This window comes from Halichoeres trimaculatus, unplaced genomic scaffold (genome assembly GCF_033239565.1).
Source record: "Halichoeres trimaculatus isolate MK-OKI-2021-1 unplaced genomic scaffold, fHalTri1.1 fHalTri1_scaffold_5, whole genome shotgun sequence".
In the NCBI taxonomy this organism is placed as follows: Eukaryota; Metazoa; Chordata; class Actinopteri; order Labriformes; family Labridae; genus Halichoeres; species Halichoeres trimaculatus.
In genome coordinates, this window is record NW_027437183.1 from 37,455,610 (window position 1) to 37,479,064 (window position 23,455).

General features: G+C 45.1%; 2 protein-coding genes across 3 annotated transcripts in view; both read right to left on the reverse strand.

The window, feature by feature from the left end:
* Positions 1-5,652: 5,652 nt before the first annotated feature.
* On the reverse strand, positions 5,653-22,460 carry fam189a2 (family with sequence similarity 189 member A2). Of its 2 annotated transcripts, XM_074670875.1 has the most exons (11): positions 21,890-22,460; positions 16,607-16,663; positions 16,396-16,506; positions 15,274-15,393; positions 14,345-14,452; positions 11,873-12,006; positions 11,049-11,184; positions 10,331-10,379; positions 10,025-10,192; positions 6,589-6,926; positions 5,653-6,352 (listed from the first exon to the last, which is right to left on the reverse strand). In XM_074670875.1, the coding sequence occupies exons 1-11, from the start codon at positions 22,166-22,168 to the stop codon at positions 6,056-6,058; spliced, it is 1,797 nt and encodes a 598-aa protein (XP_074526976.1). In that variant the 5' UTR covers positions 22,169-22,460; the 3' UTR covers positions 5,653-6,055. The 2 variants fall into 2 exon arrangements, with proteins under 2 accessions (XP_074526976.1, XP_074526977.1); XM_074670876.1 differs by lacking the exon at positions 16,396-16,506.
* LOC141790791 (E3 ubiquitin-protein ligase DTX3L) overlaps positions 16,847-23,455 on the reverse strand; it is a 175,635-nt gene continuing 169,026 nt past the window's right edge. The window contains exon 5 of the transcript XR_012598283.1: positions 16,847-16,885. The gene's annotated coding sequence lies outside the window, so the exon portion shown is untranslated. The remainder of the gene's footprint in view (positions 16,886-23,455) is intronic.

Sequence of the window (23,455 nt, forward strand, 5' to 3'; positions counted from 1 at the left end):
AGACCTCACTTCGAGCCGAGCAAGAGGACGTCCATTTTTTTTACAGTCTATGGGGAAAACATACTACCTGGTGCATGTAGGACACACTATATACTTCACCTCATGCGCTGATGCATTACACCTTTTCTAACATCCACCCATCTATCTAACACCATGTTCAAACACCTGTCAGACTAGCAAAATGTTATAACACACACCAGACTAACACCATGTTATAACACACATCAATCTTACACCATGATAGAACACACCTGACTAACACCATGTTATAACACACACCAGACTAACACCATGTCATTAAAAACACCAGACTAACAATTTGTCATAACACGCATCAAGCCTACACCATGTTATAACACACATCAGACAAACAACATGTTATAACACACATCAAGCTAACACCGTGTTGTAACACACATCAGACAAACATGTTATAACACACATCAAGCTAACACCGTGTTGTAACACACATCAGACAAACAACATAACGCACATCAAGCTAACACCGTGTTGTAACACACATCAGACAAACAACATGTTATAACACACATCAGACTAACACCATGTTATAACACACATCAAGCTAACACCGTGTTGTAACACACATCAGACAAACAACATGTTATAACACACATCAAGCTAACACCATGTTATAACACACATCAAGCTAACACCATGTTGAAACACATCGGACTGACCCCATGTTATAACACACATCAAGCTAACACCATATTATGAAACACTTCAGACTAACACCATGGTTTGAAACACTTAAGACCAACAAAATGTGACAGCACACATCAATCTAACAGCATGTTGTATCACAGTTTGTGGCGACTGCTCACAGCGACGGCCCACTAAGCAGTAACAGGTGAAAGCCCTTTAAACAGAACACTGTATTCACACTGACCTGTTGATGTTGAGAAGCTGAGCTGTGAACAGGCTCAGGTTTGATACAGATGAAGGTTTTATTCTATATGAGCTTTACTGCAGACCAAAAAGTCAAACACTAGAAGAATCATTTCATTTCTTACCAAAATGCTTTGGTGTTGTTTCATGCTGATGAGAAACACCTCTCTAAAGTCTATAATGAGAGTGACCAATGCTGAAAATCTAAATGGATGTAATAAGACAACATGTCTGTACTCTGTCCTTCACTTCTTCTTTTCCAAATCCTCTTAGCACAAGCATTATTCCCTCTCATGAAGCCGTTTGTTTGGTTCACCTGCATCACATCTCTGAATGAAACAGTTACAGTCATATCTGTTATTACAGTCACATGGTTTACAGTCCTGCTGTTCTTTCATTTAAATCTTACCATTCTCTGGAGATTCGGGTTTGAAAATAGTATAAACTGACCGCTACATGATTAAAACAGATCATAAGCATCATTATTAATATGTATAAACACTGTCATTGACATGTCAATAACACGTGGTACACACCTTTTATTACATGCATAAACATGTACTCAAATACATGTTCTATATAACATGTATGAACACTGACCCTGCCATGTTCTCTATGACAGACATGTCCAGGTTTGTTGGATGTTAGTAACAGATCATACAATTATAATATATAACACAACGTTTTTGTCTCATATAAACAGATGAAATATTCTCTGTCTCTGCCATTTCAGAGGGTTCAAACACAAAGTCCTCTGAAGTTTAAATGTTTCACTGTTAAGCTGATGATTCCTTCTTCTTTAGTTTTATTTTTATTATTATTATTATCATTAATATAATTATTTTCAGTTCAAAGCTTTCAGGTGTCTTATATTCTGTTTGCCGTCTGACTCTGTCCTCAGCCTACTGAGCATGCTCTGTCCTTTTGCAATGTTCAAACTGTCAGAAGGGGGCAACATCTGCCATTTTAGACTTCTACACAACCAGATTATACTGCTGAGTGTGTGTGTGTGTGTGTGTGTGTGTGTGTGTGTGTGCGCGTGTGTGCGCGTGTGTGCGTGTGCTTAGGATGTAACAGGTTATATAACCTAACAAACACACATATATAAATATATTTATGACATATAGAGTATGTGAAGTATAATCATGTTAAGAGTGTGTGTGAGTGTGTGTGTGTTCAGCCTGTAGAGAACCTGCTCACAGGTGAATGTAGGATACTTTGTATAACTGTCGTGTATATAACAGCACAGATCATTGAAGGTGTGTTTCTGTCAGGGAGGCTAACCCACAGCGTGTTAGCTGTTAGCCGTTAGCTGTCATTAGCTGAACTCATTCTGAATGTAACATCAACTCTTTCTGCGTCTAAGGACAGATACATGTTTTTGTAGAGCAGCTGCTGCAGTGACGTTTGTTTGCCAGCTTTTTCTGTGACCTTCTGTTGGAGTGAACCTCCTGTAGCAGAGAAACATGTTTGTTACTGTGTTTACAATAATAAAGGCTAAAGACACACCACACAGGGCTGGCCTGCTTTACTGAAGAATGAGCCTGTTTCTGTTTGAATACCTGCACATTGAGGTCCTCATCATTGACTAAAGTTTGAAAAACACACAGAAAAATTAAAGAACCCTGAGACCTTATCTACTCTCTGGGTTTTTTAAAAGCTCTGAGAATGTCCCATAGACTGTATACAGAGGGGACAGTGTGGCTTCGTCATCTACCAGCGTATGGTTTTGAATTCAAAATATCCTCGTCACAGGCGCCGCCATTGGCAGCTGTTGTGCAGCCAGTCTGCGCAGAAGAGGCTATAAGTAAATCTAAATGAAGCCAGGTGACAAAATATTAGAGTCTAATCTCTTCTTTCCAACATATTTTACAATCCCTAAAAAAATTACCAGACACCCCCTGTCAATCATCATTAAACGTGACATAAGCCTCTTTAACCTCTAATAACTAATAAAAAAGAAACTTTCTAGAAAAAAGAGAACTGGAACACAAGGCAGCCAAATGATATCGTCAAATTACCACGATGATCTAATGTGAGAAACATTTCTTTGGGGTACATTACTTTTTTGAATGACTTTTGACCCATACTGTGCCAGCCACCAGGGGGAGCAGTTTTTCTGGAGCCCTCACTTTATATATACATATCACTTTTCAAGCTTTTTTTTTTTTTTAATTTTGTACATTATTTTTTTCCCCAAAATTTCAAGTTGAAAAAACATCAAAAAGTGAACGCTGAGAGCTAATTTATCTCATGGGTGTTTTGTATACGCCCTAACCCCTGACCCCCAATTCACACATAAAGCGTGAGCGCTGCACTGCACACCGCGCAACGCACCACGCCACGCACCACGCCACGCACCATGCATATTTAGAAACCACTCTAGTCAGTCATTGCATTTACACAGCACAGGCTGCGGTCCGCAAGCGCCGTGCTCTCCAATGGCTGTGGGCTGTTTCGCTGGGAGTCTATTTTTGCCAGAGTGCGCTGCAGAAATGCCTCAATATCTGCAGAGCAGATCGTGCCAAACAGGAAATCAGACATGAAAAGGATCATAGTATCCAGTCATTTCAAAATAAAGCATCATGTTCTGGCTCCTGGTGGTAAATCTCATCTTAATTTATCAAAACTACATCTCTCTTTACAGAGGAAATCTGACGTTTGGGACAAGGAAAGTTCATCTTGGAGGTGAAAAACTTCATAACTACATATGACACAACACATTCTTTCTTTAAGGACACCAACAGAAAGGAGAAGGCCCGGACTGAAACTGATGAAGCTTTAGGAGGGCCAGGTGAGTTTAACATACTAATTAATTACCATGCAAGTACGTCGTCATGTCTGGGATTCCTGCAGGAACATATGACTCCCCTGTAATGTTGTGATCTCAGGTATCCAGATGCTTTGGGCGTTGCCCTGCGTGGCGCTCCAGAGTCGCATCCGGTGTGAATTGGTGAGCACCCAAAAACTGTGCTGCACAGCGCTGAGCTCATGCTTTATGTGTGAATTAGGGGTAAGAGTTTCCTGAGTTTGTCATATTTAGTTTTTGGTCAAAATTTAGCAAAAACAAGGAGGAAGCCCAAATTTTTCAATAATTTCTCAAATTTGAGAAACACCAAACATAAAATGAACCCTAAAGGCTCTAATTTCGTAGACCAGGCGCATGAGCAGGCGCACCTGCCTTGCGCCGGCCTTCGCCGTGCGGACAGGGCGTGACCGGCGCACTTTGCAAGTTTCCTGCAGTGCCTAGAGAGACGCAGAGGAGTGCAGAGCTGCGCGTCCATGCCTCCCTCCGCACAAATGGCAGAAAGGGAGGAGAAAAGCTGTGAGTGGGTTTATCACAGCCGAGCGCTGTTTTCACCAATCAAATGAGCACCTCTCCTCGCCTTTAAATGCCCTGGGGCCGCGTCTGATTGGTCTGACTGATCCCCAGCACAGCAGAAACAGTGTGGTTTAAAGACCCGGTAGCAGAGACGGTCAGAGCCGCTGTCCCTGCAGCAGGAGAATGAACAGCGGGGCACATCGGAGGACACGAAGCGCGTCACCTTGTGAGCCAGCTCCCGGGACAGATTTAATCCTTTGTTCCTTTGTTCCTTTGTCATTCATAGGAGTACAAAATGAAGAGACAGTTTAAAAGCTGGCTTATCCATTCAGAATACTTTTGATCCACCTGCACTCCTGGTTTGTCATCACCAAATAGCAGAACCTTTGGTGATATACTGTATACTCTCCTGGTGTCTCCGCCTCATCCTCCTTACAATAATGTACTCCATCTTTTTAGATCACGTTAAAAATAAAGACTAAAACAGAGAAATATGGGAAATCACGGGTAAATCCTGAGTGACATACATTTATTTTGTCTTTTTTTTCTTCGTCTTTTCTCTCCCTCTTTTCTTTGAACTGGATTAAATGAGAGAACCAGATATATACTCAGTATCAGATGTTGAGGCTGTTTATTGTTAAATTGTAAGATGTGCATCAAACTTCCAGCTGCCGTCAGGTTAACTTTCCAATATGACAAACGGCTTTAATCTGACATCAGATGTGACGGGACAGTTAATATAGATACAAATGTATATGCTGGTTCAGACAGTTACATTAAATAGTGATTGCTGTGATTGTTTATTGCATTAAAATGTGGCTGACACTCTGGAAACCTGCCTCTGAGGCTTTGTTGACATGTGCGCACATGTGCGCCTGTCACCAAATTACAGCTGCGGAGGGTGCACTCCGCTTTGCGGCAGTAATAGACCAGGCTGGAGCTGGCGAGCTTTCAGCGCATTTTCTGAACTGTTTTTGGCACGAAATTGTCACTGCGCCAACATGAATCTGCTGACACCTCCCCCTGGTGCGCCGTCAACTCCCCTTGGCGCACCGTCACACCCATCTCTGCGCACACAGTCTTCCAAATTGTCAAATTGGTAGCACACAGCATTGCGCCGCACAAAATTAGCACTGCGCAGGGTGCGCCAGGCTTGCGCCTCCTGCGCTGTGCTACGAAATTAGAGCCCTGAGAGTTTAACGTCTGGCTGCCTTCTAAACAAGCCCAAGGAGTTTCTCCAGTGTTTTGTTCACCATGCAATTTATGGAGCATGGAGCTGCCTTTTGTCAGCTGAACAGACATTCAGGGTCAGTATCTGACCGAGGGCCTGAACCAGGACCCAACTGATGAGTCCATTATTACAAATAATCATCAAATCATCAAACTTCATCAACCTGACCTTTATTAAAACATCACACCATCAGACAGTCACCTTAACACGAAGAAAAACACTCAGAGCAACACACACACACACACACACACACACACACACACACACACACACACACACACACACACACACGCACACACACACACACACACACACACACACACACACACACACACACACACACACACACACACACACACTCAACAAGTTTTTAAACTTGCGGAGACCAAACTTTGTTTGATCAGTACTGGTTTTTAATTACTGTAATAACATTAATGTAATAACAAATTAATAAATGTACAAAGAGAAGAAGAAGAAGAAAACACTATAAAGTCTCTGACTTTCCTTTTTCACATCTGAAATATTTACACAAACACACACACACACACACTCACACTCACACACACACTGTCTCTCTCTCACCAACAGGATTTTTAAAGCACAGTCTCTCTAAAGACTCCTATCAGACTGTGGGGGCGTTCAGGATGATCTGGATGAGATCCCGCTCTTGACCCTGCCCTGGACCCTGCCCTGGACCCCACCCTCCTGTGTCCTCCAGGCTCAGCAGAGTCCTGAGCGACACAGGTAAAAGAGCTGAGGTCTCCACAGCTCTGCAGGTGCAGGAGACCAGGTGTCCTCCTGGGGCGCCGGGGAAAAGTCTGAGAGGAACCCACCACCAGCTGCTGGGGGCGGTCAGGTGGCCCTGAACTCACCTGTGAGTCTGTGAAAACCTGAGGGACAGCAGACAAATCAGTTTAGGTTAAACTGTCCAACAGGGAGGGTGGGGAGCTGGTCTTTGTGCTTCTGAAACACTGTGTGTGTGTGTTTGTGAGTGTGTGTGTTTGTGAGTGTGTGTGTGTGTGTGTGTGTGTGTGTGTGTGTGTGTGTGTGTGTGTGTGTGTGTGTGTGTGTGTGAGTGTGTGTGTGTGTGTGTGTGTGTGTGTGTGTGTGTGTGTGTGACTGCTACCTGTTCTATGTAACTGGCACAGCGCACTGCCTCCTCCATGTGCTCCTGGTCGGACTGCAGGACAGTCCGGATGCTCTCCACCAGCTCTTGGACCTCAAGGGTCAGACCCTGAGCAGCTGGCTGGTTCAGGATCTGCTGGACCAGCTGCTGGGTGTGTCTGTAGCTCTGATAGTCCACCATGGAGGAGGGCCGGGGCCGGCAGGGGGTCCGGCCTGCTTTGTTGGCCCGCCTCAGGGTGACCTGGGCCTGGGCAGGTGGGGTCAGTGTGGGCTGTGAGGTCTGTGTGGAGGAGTCTGTGGTCTGAAGGGGGGCGAGGGGGGCATCACTGCTGCTCTGGACTACAGTTCAAACAACGAAGAAGAAGAGGAGGAGGAAGAGGAGAAGTGGAGGGCTGTTAGAGTTCCATCCTATAAAATCACAGACTCTGAGCAGGACCACAGAAGAAGAAAGCCTCTGTGGAGACTGATGCTGTGTACACTGTGAACACTCTGCTCTTACTGTAACAATGCACTAAATTTAACACAATAGTGTTGTTTCAAATCAAACTCTGCAGCTTCACACTCACCAAAAACTGTCATCACATGTCACAGCTGTTCACTGCCATTCAGCTTTTCACTGACTACATCCATCAACCATCGCCTGATATGTTCCCGCCCCTTTCTCTACGAAGCCAACATGGCGACCATTAAGTGTGAGGAGTGTCCACTGTTCCACACTCACCTTTCTGACCGTTTTGAGTGCTCCAGCTGAGAATCAAAGAGCACTGTGTTTTTCCAACACTGCCAGTGTGAAGTGTAAGAAGTGCACGATTTGAGACACAGCATTATGCCGTGGCCACACCAGACGCAAACTCGCAAATTTAAAACGTGCCTCACGCCTGTAACGCGCGTGTCTGGACACTGGACTATTTTGACAAGCTGAGGGGCTGAAGCGCGTCACTGTGCTAGCAGAGCAGAGAGCCCGCTCAGCTACAGATGGAAAGCCCAAAAGAGCATCTGAAAAACAATGAGCTGTGGTTTCAAAAGCATAACAAGAGAGTGTGTGAAAGCCTTGGAGATCACAATCAATGCCTGCTGCCTCACCCTGGTAATCCACCTCCGCTGGCTCTGTCTGGCTGTTCCCTGCGACCTCATCCTTGAACCCCTGACCCATGTTCCCGGAGGTCTCCCTGGGGATAATGAAGGAGTCGAGGAAAGAGAGGACCGCAGAGAACTTCCATCTTTTCCCTGGCTCTGCCCCTGCCCTGCTCTTTCCTCCTCTCTATCAGGGTCTTCTATCTTTTATAACAAAACTCCACTGAGGAAAACACAGTCGGACTCAGTGATGACCCGTGCAGGCAAATCCAGCTGGAAACAAATATTTACAGAACTTACATTCAAAACCTGTCTCCTCAGAGACTTTCAACCAAGCCTGCTCCTTTTTTCCCGGTCTCTGTAGAGTACACACGTCGTATCGTATAACTCTGGATAACGACACACCGCACAGATTATTTTCTCCTCCATCTTCCAGTGGGGTTGGAGCAGGGGGCGGTTTCCCCCAAAACGTCATCAAATCAATAACGTTTTGGGGGAATGTCATAGCTGATTGGCTGCCATGACACAGCCTTTACGCAAATTTACATCAAAAGTTCAATGTTTTCAACTCGAGCGTTTAGGCGTCTGACGCCCCAAACGTACCGACGCCCCAAACATGTCCAACACGTCATCCGGGGCAAATCTTTGCATTGACTTTGTATGTAATGCAAATTTGCTTTTGGTGTGGCCGTACCATTAGAGGACATGAGCTGCTGCTCACATGGAGACGTTGAACAGCCAATCACATGACAGCGTTCATTTAACATCAACACATTCAGAGCACGAGCTCAGCTCCATCTGTGAATAAAGATTTACCCCCTGGGTGTCTTTTTGAGAGCAGTGTGTATTTTAAGTTATCAATGTTTTCTGGCACAACTGTGCATAGAATGATCGGAGATTAGCATATGTTTGTGTTTTTTTTAATTTCCAAAGTTTGAAAACACCAAAAAATAAACATAAAGGGCTTACCAACCCCCTGGATGTCTTTATGAAAGCCCAAGCAGTGTCCCTGTTTTTTTTTTTAAGAATTAAAAAGAAAGGATGACAAGGGGGGGGGCAAGGACCAGAGAAGAAGCCAACGAGGATGCACTAAGGGGGGCAAAAAGGATGCAACGAGAGGGACAACAAGGGGGCAACAAGTAGGCAACAAGGGGCAAAACAAGGGGGGTAATTAGGGGGGACCTAGAAGGCAACAAGCAGACAAAAAGAAGAACAACAAGGGGGAAACAAGGGAACAACAACGGAGCCAACAAGGCAACAAGCAGAACAACAAGGATGCAACAAGGGTGATAGCAGGTGAATAACAAGTGGGGCAGCAAGAAAGAAACGTGAGGGACAGCAAGTAGGCATTAAGGGGGACTTTGAAAGAAACACCTAGAAGGTGACAAGGGAACAAGGAGGGCACCTAGAGGGAATCCAAGAGGCAAGAAGGGGGACAACAAGGGTAAAGATAAGGGGGACAACAAAGGGGGATCCAGGAGGCAACAAGGAGACATAAAGTGGAACACCAAGGAATACAATAAGGACACCAAGTGCAACAATAAGGGAAACACAAGGGGGACAACTAAGGGGGATCAAGGAGGCAACAAGGGAATAACAAGGGAACAACAAGGTAACAACAAGGAAACAACAAGGGAACATCAAAGGGAACAACAAGGGTAACAACAAAGGGGACAACTGGGTGATCCAGGAGGCAAAAAGGGGACAAAAAGGGAACACCAAAGGAGGCAACAAGGGCAACAACAAGGGGGTCAACCAAGGAGGATCCAGGAGGCAAGGAGGGGGACAACAAGGGGTCATTCAGGAGGCAACAATGATCCAAGTAGGGGAGCAACATGGGGGACAACATGGGGGGGGATTTAGGAGGCAACAAGGGAACAACAAGGGTTCAACAAGCAAACAATAAGGAGACAACAAGGGGAAACAACAAGGAGCAAACCAAAGGTAACAGCAAGGAGGCAACAAGGGGACATAAAGAGGAACACCAAGGAATACAACAAGGACACCAAGTGCATTAACAAGGGAAACACAAGGGGGACAACTAAGGGGGATCAAGGAGGCAACAAGGGGGACAAATATGGGAGATCCAGGTGGCAACAAGGGAAAAACAACTGGGGGGCGGGGGATCGACAAGGCAGCAAGGGGGACAACAAGGAGGACAACTGGTGGGAGGGGGGATCGACAAGGCAGCAAGGGGGGACAACAGGGGGGACAACAGGGGGGACAACAAAGGGGGGGGGCAAGGAGGCAACAAGATGGTAACAAGGGGACAAGGTTCCTTGCAGACCTCAGTTACTCTGCCCTTTGTGCCCATTAGCACAGCACCTGGAAAGTGATTTTTAAGAGACAGAGAGGGTGAGCACCTTTAGCAGAAAGGTCTATTAGCACTGGGTCACTGCTGGACCGATGGATCCTTGTTCTTCTATGAGAAACTATCCTCGGGGAACACTGCTGAGGAGCAGGAGGAGGCGCTGGAGGAGGAGCAGGAAGGCTTGCTGATGAAGATCCTGTCTGAGGACTCAGGATTGGGGCTGGACACAGACAAAAAGACATCTGCTGTCAGACAGAGAGTCTCTGTTGGTATTTGAGCATGCTAACTGAGGCTAACAATGGTGGGGCTGTGAGCATGAAGCGGAGTTGAGTCAAACTAAGAGGCTCCTGAGGCTCACCTGAAACTGAAGCATCTGGTGAAGGAGTAGGGGCTGACATCTGTGTGTCCTGAAAACAAACAGACAGGTACTGAAAAAGAGAGACAGGTATCTATATCTATATCTATATCTATATCTATATCTATGTCTCTCACTCTATATCTATACATATATTCATATATATACACACACCCACCACTTCATTGGGCACACTGTCCAACTGCTTGTTCACACAAATTTCTAATCAGGCAATCACATGGCAGCAACTCAGTGCATTTAGGTATGTAGACATGGTCAAGACGATCTGCTGCAGTTAAAAGCAAGCATCAGAATGGAGAAGAAAGGTGATCTAAGTGACTTTGAATTCACAACACGTCCAACCTTGAGGCAGATGGGCTAGCAGCAGAAGACCACACCGGGTGACCCTCCTGTCAGCTAAGAACAGGAAACTGAGGCTACAATTCACACAGCAACACCAAAACTGGACAATAGAAGATTGGAAAAACGTTGCCTGGTCCAATGAGTCTGGATTTCTGCTCCACGTTCTGATGGTAGGGTCAGAATTTGGCATCAACAACATGAAAGCATGGATCCATCCTGCCACCCTTGTTGGCTGATGTTCAGACGACAAATCTGCAGCAACTGTGTGATGCTATCATGTCAATATGGACCAAACTCTCTGAGGAATGTTTCCAGTACCTTGTTGAATCTATGCCACCAAGGATTAAGTCAGTTGTACCTGTGTGTGTGAGTCTGCAGAGCTTCCAGCTACAGCCTCATAGGGGGGCGGGGGGTCCAGAGGACAGAAAACCTCCACCCCTTTGATTCTCGCACCATAGATATGAGGTAGAGGGATCACGCTGTCCCCCAGCATCCTGCAACACACACACACACCACACACCACACACACACACACACACACACACACACATACACACACACATATACACACACACACACAGACACACACACACACACACACACACACACACACACACACACACACACACACACACACACACACAACATTGGGTTGGTTTTAAAAAGTTTGTTGAGGAGTGTTAACAGCTCAGGGATTTGCAATTTTAGACAGATGGTCATGATGTCAGATTATCAGCAGATTACCATGTTGTGCTTGTGCTGCTCATTCTGCTGACTCTGCTGACTGTCTTTAACAAAATGAGCACCTGTTGCTCCACTTCTGCTCTTAGCATTCACCAATAGCTGATCGGCTTTATTCGAGCTTCACCAAAAGCTGCTTCCGGACAAGGCAGTAATAGCGCCAACTACAGGCCTGGCATGCTTACTACAGCGTGTTCAGTCCCTCAGCGTTTTCATTTTAACAGACTTTTTTCTCTACATTTTTTTTTGCATTTTGGGTGAAACATTGCAGAGTAGACTGGACCTTGGTGTCTGTTCATTTGCAGGATGAGAGATGGACTGATGTGAGGGAGTCCATAAAAGCTGGGCCTTAATCAGGTGTTTGTAGAGCACAAAGGTAAAATCACGCACGGCAAGTGTGATGTCACACAGGCCAATGGCAGAAACAGAACATCAAGCTACCTGCGAGCCAGGCGAGGCGTGTAGGAGTAGAACGTAGAGAAGTATGAGGGTGGAGGGGCCGGGGCTACAAACTCATCAGGGTCTGGGACCTGAGCAGCCTCTTCCCTGTCCTCAACTGTGGCCCGAGGCTCGTCCTATCACAGAGCAGGAGCACAATGACATCACACAGTTTGAGTCAATGAAGTTCATCCTTCATAGCTTTTCAAGTCTGTCTCATTATGACAGATAAACACAAGAGGTGGAATCATGTCTTCTAATCTGGGCTTTATGCTAAGCTAGGCTAACCAAGTGTTACCATAAAACCTTCCAGAGGCATTCTAGGAACAGGAAGTAGAGTAAAAAGAATTTTAAAGGTTAAACTGGGGAAGATGATGCCACAAATTAACAAACTCAACCTGTTTTTTATTTAATGTCTGTTTAATGAGCTGGTCACTTGTTTATTAATGCTGCAAAAGTCTACCCCAAGTGGACACTCAAAAAACTGCAGCTGCAAGCACTTCTTTAATGAATATTTTAATGAAAAGAGCAACTAAAGACAAGGAGTTTGTTCATCAGCTGATCAACAGTTTCAGACTCCAGCCTTTAAAAGAATAAATCTGCTATAAATGTGGATTCATGTGACTTCCTGTCAGGTAATCTCTCTGTCATGACCTCCTGATGACAAAGGCTAAAAAAGCTTTCTCTCTTAGTCAGAGATAAGTACCAAATAAGGTCAAAAAGGTCAAAAGTACAGAGTACCAATTCACTTAAAAACAAAAGGCACCATGTTTAGGTACCCAAATGCATCCTTATGACAGTGAGAGTGGAAGAGTGGGAGATTTTCTATGCTGGACATGAACACAGCATTGCAAGGTTATATATTAAAGAAAAAAAATTATACTTTTATACTTTATTATTAAACAAATTGACAATTATTTTTACCACATAAACACAAAAAAGAACCTCAAATTGGTACTGTTGAGTACCGGTACCAATTGCCAGGTACCAGGTATCGGTACCGTATTGTTTCAAATGTAAAAAGTACCCAACCCTACTCTTAGAATGTGGTCGGATTGTTGAGTTGCATCAGCAAGGCCTTTCACAATGCGCCATCTCTGCTGAGGTTGGACGCAGTAAGACAGACATTTTGATTTTTTCCTGAGGGTTATGGAGAAAAAAGTCCAGAGGTAGACCCAAAACCATTTCAACAGAGCTGAGCCAGAGGATCTGATTGGCTGTCCCTCAGGACATGGGACGATTCTGGACCCAGATTAAGGTGGTTACTGGAGCTGACTGCAGCCCAATAACCATCAGACACCATCTGAGAGAGAAGAGCTTACAGAACAAAAAATGTCTTCAGAGGCCTCGTCTCCTTCAACACCACAAACATGTCGTTTGGACTTTTTTCAGAGAGCAGCAAACATGGGACACTGAAAGGTGAAGTTTGATTCTCTGAGTTTCACGGCGGCACAGTGGAGGAGGCACCATCATGATCTGGGGCTTTTTCCTTCAATGGACCAATGGAGCTTCAGTTACTGATTAGATTCATCTTGTCTTCTTAGAAACATACGTGTCTTAGTGTTCTTTTTTAAAGACAAAAAGGTATGGTTACCTTTACATGTTTTGACGTAACTCTGCCGTCTTCTTCAGAGGCTGTCATCCTGAGTAGCTACTACCGGAAACAGCTGATAAAAAGACATGCCAAAGCTGTCAGGATGACAGCTTCTGAAGAAGACGGCAGAGTTACGTCGAAACATGTCAAGGTAACCATACCTTTTTGTCTTTAAAAAAGAACATAAAACACAAATGGAGCTTCAGGTTGGTCAGAGGCATCAAACGGCGGCTGGCTCTGTGGAGGTGTTGAGGGGGCCTCCTTCATGACTGAGGGCCCTGGTCTGTGTGGGAATGACTGGGTTTTTCAACAGGACAACGCTGCAGGCTACAATGGGCGCCTGACAAAGGACTTCTTCAGAGGAATCAGCTCACTCTTTGGACCACCCTGATGTTCCCCTGATCTAAATCACTCTGACAACATTTGGGGATGGATGGAGAGGGACGTTTACAGAAATGGACATCAGGTCCAGACAGTGGATGATCCTCCATAGACATCTTTACCACTTGGAGCAGAGTTCATACAGCCTCCTGGAAACACTCACATCAAGCATGAAGAGATCAACAAGAAGGATGGAGCTCCTCATCACTCAGTCTTTTTTAACTCTGTGCTTTCTATTGCAGGTTGTTTTGAGACGTGTTCTTAAACTGTTGATTAGCTGATGAACAGACTATTTATTTTTAATTGTTATTTGCAATAAATTCCCTGCCCAATTTTTTTTTGTCTCACTCTCATTTTTTCTTTTTGAAGGAAATTGTAAACGTGTGCTGTCTCAAGATTTTGATCAGGGGTGTAATAACCTGTTAAACTGTCACAGGTCACCTAAGCTGACTAACATTAGCCTGTCTTCCTGCCTCTGATCACCTGAGGTGGGTTCCTACCATGCACGGCGTCCTGGAGGAGAAGATCTGCAGGTATCTGAGAGCAGCAGCCATCAGACACACAGCTGTGGTGAGAGCGTTGAGAGCGCAGAGGGCGAACAGGACTTTCTGTAGAGACACCGTCACACTCACTCACAGCAGCTGTTATACAGTTATATGTGTCATCATATCAATCCAATCACAGCTTTAAATGGTCATGCTCTGTTCATTTATTCAAACTGACTGGATAAAAAAGGATGATGTTACAGTCCCCCAAAAGTGAAGCCAAAACAGTAACTGTGGGTTTCACTTTGTGAAACGTAGCATTCAGAACCACAGGACTAACCCACGAGTGCATATCAATAAGTGCTGCCTTCTCTGGTTGACAGAGTACCTGAGAGGATTCTGGTGATTAGAACCAGCAATGACAGCACCTTTCCTGAAGAGGGCGCAGTGTGAGAGCTGGAGCAGACACAGGCTCAGGAGAGGAGCTATAAGCTGTGTTTAAATCCTTCTTTCACACCATTCATGCCCAGGTATCATCTTTTTTAAGCTGAGTTTGAATCAGTTATCCCATGCCATGAAAAGAGGGGATGTGACATCATGATTGACAGCTGTGTTGACCAATGAGGCTCCAGCATCGCTGTGAGTACCAGAGTCCCAGAGCAGAGGAGGAACGGAAACATGAATAACACTAACACTGGAGTCGAAAACTTCACAGAAATCTGGTTGGCCCATATTGAGGACATGTTTCTGGCTTCACTTTAGTACAGTGGGGGGCTGAGACACATCATCCATCTTTATATTCATTTACTGTGTTAAAGCTTGGACATCATTCAGCTAATCAAAAACAGGGTTGGTGTAGATATGGAAACACATTCCTGAGGTTGTGTGTGTGTGTGTGTGTGTGTGTGTGTGTGTGCGTGCGTAAATGCTCAGGTGTATTTTGCCTTTAACAGGATCCTCATGGTGCTGCAGGAGTGAGCAGGATGAAGCTCCAGAAGCTTTTCCTCTGGACAATCTGATGTTGAGGAAACAGAGCAGCAGTAACACACATTCCCAGCCTCACTCTGAAACAACACACACACACACACACACACACACACACACACACACACACACACACACACACACACACACACACACACACACACACACCGCGTTTGTAACTGTATCTCAGAGCTCATTGTTGAGTTTCTGACGTGTTGCAGAGAACCCAACATAAACACATCAGGCTAATATGATAACACCTTCATGATGTCACTTCCTGTTGGTGACCAGGGGCAGACCCGCCAACACTCCTGATTTGGACAGGAGTCTCACTCTTTTTAACCCCTTTCCTCACTGTGCTCCCGACCTATGATCTCTCCAGGAATACCCAACACAGTCCAGCTGTAGACCTTCACATGTTCAGGTGGTGACTCTCTTGGAGGCTCCATTCCTCCACCATCAGAAGGAAGTGACATCAGGATATGAAGTAAAAATTTCAAAATAAAAGTTGCCTTCAAAGTTACATTTGGTAGACTTCCAGCCCTTGGTTAACCCGATTCCTGATAGTGTAACATTGAAAAATGTCAGGTGATTAACTCAATAAAATACTGTTTTTTGTTTGTTTTTAACTTCATATCCTAACATGACTTCCTCCTGACCGTGGAGGAGCAGAGCCACCAAGGGAGTCTGCTGAGAGAGGAGGTCTGCAGCTGGACCCCTCACCAAAGATCTGATAGTTTTTGGTCAGATCAAACTCCCATCTTAGGCCTTTGGTCCAAACCTTTGAAAAAAGGATTTGACTGGAGCTCCAGGTTGTTTATCACTGGGTGTTCCAGGTGGTGAGGCCCGAGGCCAGCTTCAGTAGTTCAAAGCGTAGCCACACAGATCATTTCATGTTTGACAGCTACAGAAACGCCTGTTGGGGACCACAGGTTGCTGGGTGGAGGCTGATTTTCTGATACCCTCCCTAATTTCTCCCCTCTAATGTTGGCAGGTGTGCAGGTGGGCACAGTGACATCACAGCAGAGAAGCAAAGACAGGAAGTGCTGAGGTGATGAGGAACAGAAGGTAAACAGCCTCACCAGTTGGCAGCTGGTCAGACTGGAAACCAGTTGGGCTCCCTGGCAGCACAGGATGAATCCAGCCAGGTTAAGGAGCACACACAGCACAGACAGCAGGACAAACACATTCACCTGGATGGAAGGGATGGACACACCTGACACAGCTGAACACACCTGAGCAGGTGTTTGGACTCAGTCAGCATGGATACGTGTTTATGTGTACGTGTCTTACCAGCAGCAGCATGGGCTTCCTCCAGGTGGTGAGTCCCACCACACCTGACAGGATCACCTGAGGACACAGAGGCAGGCAGAGGAACTATGAGAGGCCATTGGGGACATTATTCTGAAATGTGCTCTCACATATGAAACAGAAATCATCAACATACACAAATAAAAACCTCTCAACACACTTCTAAAACACTCACATACACACAAACACACACACACACACACACACACACACACACACACACACACACACACACACACACACACACACACACACACACACCTGGTAGAGTCATACCCATAAGCTGTATAAAACATGGACGTAGTCTTCCAACGTCACCTGTCTGTTCCTGATACTGTGAAATGGAGCCAATCTGTGGACACAGCTATTGGATATGACAGGGCTGTGAGTTTCCTAACAACTATAGGCCGCCGTCAGTCATGTGAGCTGAGCTGTGTCTCAGACTGGACTATAAGATAATCCTAATTTCTTCTAAACTGCAGTACAGTGTGTACTAAATCAGCGTTTTAGTCCCGAGCTGTTTTTTTAACCTAGCTGTAATAGTGGCGCTTTTTCACTGATACCAAGGCAAGCCCGGTTTCCCCAATCAAATATTGCAAAAAAAGATAAAAATATTTAGGGGCTGATCGTTATTTAAATAGGACCGGGGTATAGTTTGGACGTGATTAAGATTTTATTTTTTCCTTACCCCCCCCCCAGCTTCACCTCCCCTCCAGTAGTGAAACAAACAGCCTGGATTAGCCAATCAGATTGAAGCAAGGCATATCATTTAATAGTCAATGCATCATTAAAAAAAAATGAGTGAGGCTGGATTAGATCAGCCTTGGTGTCCAACCAATCACAAACTGTTATCAAGAAAAAACCCCACCCACATTCTGCAACTGGCCCACTGTGACAAGCTGAATCACATGACAACAAAGCGAGCAGGTCAGAGAATGAACGGAGACAGGGCCTTGAGTTTCTAACGAAAACTGGAACAGTCATTGAAAACAAGAGTTCACTGAATCAAATACAGTGTTTGTTATTCTGGCTTCCTCAGTCATTTTGGTCACGGGCCGCCACTGGCTGTACATATGTTTTTAATGCCGTAAAAATCAGTTTTATTTTTCATTTGTCTTGGTGTGTACATGACTTCCTGTCTTTCTGCAGCCAGCCTCAAGAGGATCCTCCATAAACAGCAACTTTCAGCACTTTAGCAGAGGCTTCATTTTTCTAAACCGGATGGATGTTGCCTCTTGGTCAAACCCAAAGAGGCTCAAGACTGTAGATGTTGTTCAATGTGCTTCTACTAATGCCAGGGAGATATATCAGATTTTCCTTTCTGTTTTTTACTTTATTATCATCAGCCACTGAGTGTAGACTGATGTAAAAACAGGGATTTAAATAGTTGCAGGCTGCAGCAATGCAAGTGTTAAACAGTGTGGGAGGTCTAGATTCATTTTGAATGACCTGTATGTGACACACTACCGTGTGAGGGGTTTTCAGCATAGCGTGTGGATGATCTGATGTTCACATGTGTATGTGACGGTGACTGGTCACTCTAATTTGCTTGTAGGTGTGAGTGTGTCTATCTCTGCATGTCAGTCCTGTGATTGACCAGAGACCAGTCCAGGGTGTAGCCCACCTCTTGCCTGAAAACAGCTGGGATAAGCTCCAGCGACCCAACCCTGAACAGGATGAGCGGTAAAAGGTGAATGAATGAATATATATATGTAAGAAGTGTTTCTGAATAATGTCCTCAACAGCCCCCCATACTAATCTTATGACGCTTCAGAAAATAAAACCAGAAGGGTCATTCTCAGGACCACCAAGATTCCTGTGGCCCACTGTCTGTTTATGTTCCCACCCTGACAGACAGGACAAATCAGGTCAGCCACATGTGGAGAAAAATAATAACAGTAACTGCACTACACCACCAGACAGGTAGACAGCAGCAAAGACAACCACAGAGGACAGGTGGGTGTTCAGCTGAAGGTCTCCAGCTTAAAGGGGCACTGTAAACTGGAGCACCCAGAGGTGACAGATTCACACTATCAGGCTCAGAGCGGAGGCAGGGCTGTTATCAGGGCTCATTTCTTACTGCCCACAAAGCATGACCCAAAGACATGACACCAAAAAGTCAGCTTACCCAGGTATACACACTACTTTCACCAGGACACCCAAGCAGGTGACACAACACCTGCTTGGGTGAATTCTTCACTTCTGAATTCTGTCATATAAATATATATATATATCTATCTATATATATATATATATATATATATATATATATATATATATATATATATATATATATATATATATATATATAGTATCGTATCGACCGAATTCTGTCTGTAGCACCAAGAACCAATTCACATAAAATCCAACTGTACCATGTACAGGTACCTAAATGCATCCTTGTGACTATGAGAGAGTGAAAAAGTAGGTGATTTTCTATGCTGAAAATGAACATAGCATTGAAAGGTTCATTCATTTTCTGTACCACTTATCCTGTTCAGTGGGTGGCTGGAGCCTATCCCAACTGTCATTGGGCGAGAAGCAGGGTACACCCTGGACTGGTCGCCAGTCAATCACAGGGCTGACACAGACAGACATACAACCCTTCATACACACGCTCACACCTATGGGCAATTTAGAGTGGTCAATTAATCTGGTGAGCATGTTTTTGGACTGTGGGAGGAAGCTGGAGGACCCAGAGAGAACCCATGCATGCACAGGGAGAACATGCAAACTCCACACAGAACTAGTGACCTTCTTGCTGTGAGGCTGCAGCGCTAATCGTCATTGCAAGGTTATATACTGAAAAATAAATATGTTAAATTGAGAAGCTTTGAGACTTTATTATTTAAAAGATATATTTATGACCACATTAACACTCACAAGGTATTGAGAATTGGTACCGTAGAGTACCAATATCGATTGCCAGCTACTGGGCATCAGTACCGCGTCATTTTAAATGTGTGTAAGGTACCAAACCCTATTCTGGCGTCTGTTTTGATTTTATGGAGGCTGAAGCCTCTTTCTGCTGCTGCTACACTACAGACTGGAGTGACCACTGTTGTTTCAGTCAGCGTTTTGATGTCTGGAAATTTCACCCAGTGAAGTAACAAATAATCAGCGCGACTCTTAGAAAGACGGGTTTCCCGGTGTGCCCCAACACATTATCTCCGTAGATCTTAAGCGCATTGTTAGCAACAACTTGTGACAACAGCATGTCAACATAACACCTAATTAATTATGCACTCTTGCCACCAACTGGACAGGGGGTTGACTGCAGGTGCTGTATGTGATTGATGAACGGTTGTAGAGAAGAGCTCCATCAAGCCCCGTTTCCACCAGGTGGTCTGGTTTGGATCAGTACAGTTTGGTACGGATTGGATCGGTAATTCCTGATCCTGTTTGTGTTTCCACAGCCGACTGTGCCCTTCTTGGTGGACAGCATGTAAGCTGGATGCTGATAGCTGTGTCAGCTACATAACGAGACGCCATAGCAGTGACACAGTGCCTTGCTATTAGGGCTGCACGATTATCGCAATCGCAATCGCAATCGCAATCGCAATGTCAGCACATGCAATTACGTAATCGCAAAAGAGGATATCGCAATCGCAATCGCAATGTCAGCACATGCAATTCAGATTTTTCTCCATGATAACCAAGCAAATCTGTAGACTCATCATGACACAACCTTTTTTATTAAATCGCAAGCACAATCGCAATCGCAATATTTTCCACCTAATCGCAAATCGCACCTTTTCCCCAAATCGTGCAGCTCTACTTGCTATTACATCAAACAAAGGAGAAAACACGACACAGTTTGGTTTGGTCAGCAGTTTCACGTTCATGATGACATTTTCCAAATAAACAGAAAGTTCTTTTCAGGAAGTGGGCTGGAGATTTAACCATGGCAGAGTTATGAATTGTTCTTTTTTACCGTTGTCACACAGGAGGTGACAATTCTGTCCATCAATCAACAGACTGCAGTGTTTCTAGCTCCACTTTCTGGAGTAGATCAGTATGTCTGGCAACCTAACAGAAGGGCACCAAAAAGTGGGACGCTACGGGTCGGTTATTTGGGGACCGGTCCCGGTTTTAGTAAAAGAAAACGCAGCAAAAAGTGTGCTGTACCAAGACAAACTAAGAGCGCGGTCACACTGGCCATCCAAACCGTGCCGTGCTTAAGCACGATTGCTCCCCTGCAGCACTGTTCCCCAGCTGGAGAGAACGGCCAGCGGTCACACTACCCCAATATAAACCAGACTTTAGCGGGTATCACACAAGCGCATGGCCCGCCTTCGTCATCGTGAAGCGTCTGTTTACATGAAGCGCGATCTCATCAGAGTCAGCACAATGAGACACAGAGAGCCCTGCTACAACTTTAGAGACTTTTTGGACTTATATTAAGTCGTTTTCGCCCGACACAGCCCTCTAACACCCCCGCTTTGTTTAAAATGACTGTTGAGAGATGCGCTCGCGGTGATTATAGTAATGGATCGCACGCGCTGTCCATGTGCTTGTGCTTGTGCATGAAGTAAACCGTGCCGAAGCACACCTCTTCGAAGCGTGCCGAAGTATGGAAGGGAATCGTGCTTGAGCACGGCACAGTTGCGGTCACACTGGCCATTCCAAACGTGCTTTACGGCTGAAGCGTGCTTAGGCATGGCACGATTGGCCAGCGTCCTAAAGAGAGCTGCTTGGTGGAAACGGGGCTTGGGTACTGGTCCATTTATTAAAATGCAAACCAGAACCAATATAAATATCATGGCTTTCATCATCATCATCATCATTGTTTCATTGTTGTTGTTAAAAAAGGTGACAGTGTTAAATGGAGACTCTGATCTCACAAAACCAACAGACTGAGCTCTTCAGGGTTGAAACACACAGAGCAGTTTATACAGCCTGTTATACAGTAACAACATGAACTACTGCTGAGGTACACACACACACACACACACACACACACACACACACACACACACACACACACACACACTGGGAGTATTAATAGAGTAAATGGAAACCAGACAAAGTGACTGCAGCTCATCTGTTTTTCAGATCGGATCACTCTGACATCATTTCCGTTTTTAAAGGCACACATGAACACAAACAGGTCCGTCTGTTAGTCCGGCCTCACTTTAAAGGTTATTTTATGATTTAAACATACACACACACACACACACACACACACACACACACACACACACACACACACACACACACACACACACACACACAGCCCTGCTCTAACGGCCCCCTGTAACTCACCGAGGATCCGGCCCAGAACGGACAGGAGCTCCGGACGGGCGGGGAGCTGCTGAGGGACAGAGCCCCGAAGGACAGAGCCACCATGGAGCCGCCCAGCAGCAGCTGCAGCAAGCCCAGAGACAGCAGCGGCCGCCGGGGGAGCAGCAGCCGAGAGCCGCCGCCAGCAAGCCGGGACGAGGCGAAGAAAGCGCGGGGTCGGTTCCTGAAGCACGGCTCCGAGAGCTGCGAGGCTCCGGTAACCGGACAGCAGGAGCCGGGCAGGACCACCGGGAGCGACATGTGGGGAGGACACCTAGTCCCGAAAAAAAAAAAGATCGCGTGGAAAAGTGTGTTTAGAGGATTACCCCAGATCCTGAATCAGGTCTCTGCTCTGTCCCCTCTCCATGATAGAGTCCGGGTTCAACAACATGCCGGCCGAGGATCGACTTTCACATAGTTTGGCTGCTCGCAGAAAGTGTGTGTGTGTGTGTGTGTGTGTGTGTGTGTGTGTGTGTGTGTGTGTGTGTGTGTGTGTGTGTGTGTGTGTGTGTGTGTGTGTGTGTGCGTGTGCGTGTGTGCGTGTGTGTGTGTGTGTGTGCGCGCACGGAGGGGAGTGGTCAGTTTGACTCCTCCTGAAGTGCCCTGGATCACATGGACCCTGTGTGTATGTACCAAATATGTTCTTCTCTGTGGTGTGCAGTCAGTGATGGAGGCAGCTCTGAACTCAGACTGGTTCTATATATAGGGGGACGTTTCATACACTTATCATATTTACTAAATATTCATTTCAAGATTTCAAGTATGAACAGTTCTATATTTGATCATTGGGTGATATTTCACTTCATTAAATACAAAAGTTAACAGGTTCAATCATTTATTCAGCAAAAGATGCAAATCCTGTTCTAAAGTTTGCAGTATTTGTGCTTTCTGATTTCTTAAATGTCAAGCTTGCTCTTCAAAGTGAACACTTACATATGTTTGTGTATTATTTTCAATTTTATTTGTTCAAAATAATCATTAAACCATTAGACTGTATAAAACCATGGACCCTGTATAGTGTGGACAACATGGCTCCACCATTTACCATTGTACGGTTTTGCAGCTTGAACAACCCCGTCAAAGGCGCCGCCATTGTACAGCAGTTGTGCAGCCAGAGTCTGTGCAGTAGAGGCTGTGAGGGAATCTGTGTGGAGACAGGTGACAAAAATAATATATATTTTTTTTTCTTTATAGAGTGTAATCTCCATCCCGACATATTTTGCAATCCCTGATAAAAATACACAAGAACATCAACTGTCAATCATCGTTAAACGTGACGTAAATCCTTGTTTTAAATCTCTTAGTTATAACTAGGGCTGTCACCTTAAAGGTCCCATATTCTGCTCCTTTTCTGCAGTTTAATATGGATCATTGATGTTTTCATGAAATGGTAGTAACATGTTTTGGTCCAAAGAGCCAATATATCAAGCACAGCAGCATTATTTCCGGGCTCTCATAGCCCCTCTATTCAGAACGCTCTGATTTAGTGGGCGTGGCCTTTATATGTAAATGAGCCACTGCTGATACCGCCCCGCTCTTCAGCGTCAC